We start from the raw sequence: 531 nt of genomic DNA, 5'->3' as shown, positions 1-531 counted from the left end.
ACTGGGGACCCCCCCACCCTGACCAGCACTTTGAATTGTAGTAGAGTAGAGTTTGACTCTGTTACACAGATACATATTGTGAAAATAGCAGATCTACAAGCTCACCACGTGAGCTTGTGGATCGGCTATTTTCTTCATTTTTTTTTGCCTCTTTCTTATATTATTTGACAATTTGGCCAATGTTTGACCAGTTTTTATAGTATAGTTTGTTGATTACTTTTGATGAAGTAATGGTATTTTTCTTTGTTTAGTTTTTGGGGTAATAAAAAAGGTATTAAAAGACCTTAAATTGTCACTTCAATGTCATCTGGGGGACCCCCCCAAAACCCCCCTCTGGGGGTCCCGGCCGACCCACAGGTTGAGATCCACTGTATTATATGAAGATCAGAGATGGAAGGGCTGCGCTTACCTCCCATGCTGCTGCTGCTGCTTCTGCTGCTGCTGTTCCAATGAGTGTACTGTGTAGGAGGTCTACTGCTGCTGTCCCAATGAGTGTAGGCCTACTGCTCCCTCCAGCTCCAGGAGGAGACA

At 44.4% G+C, this 531-nt stretch overlaps 1 protein-coding gene across 1 annotated transcript in view; it reads right to left on the bottom strand.

The window, feature by feature from the left end:
* acer1 (alkaline ceramidase 1) overlaps positions 1-531 on the bottom strand; it is a 5,964-nt gene extending 5,433 nt beyond the window's left edge. Inside the window, exon 1 of the mRNA XM_080430853.1 lies at positions 410-531. Within this exon, the coding sequence (XP_080286979.1) occupies positions 410-416 (7 nt within the window). The 5' untranslated portion in view covers positions 417-531. The remainder of the gene's footprint in view (positions 1-409) is intronic.

Source organism: Gymnoscopelus braueri (assembly GCF_963280865.1).
Source record: "Gymnoscopelus braueri genome assembly, chromosome: 6".
Taxonomy (NCBI): domain Eukaryota; kingdom Metazoa; phylum Chordata; class Actinopteri; order Myctophiformes; family Myctophidae; genus Gymnoscopelus; species Gymnoscopelus braueri.
The sequence above is the reverse complement of the archived record's forward strand: the minus strand, read 5'-3'. Positions and strand labels throughout refer to the sequence as shown.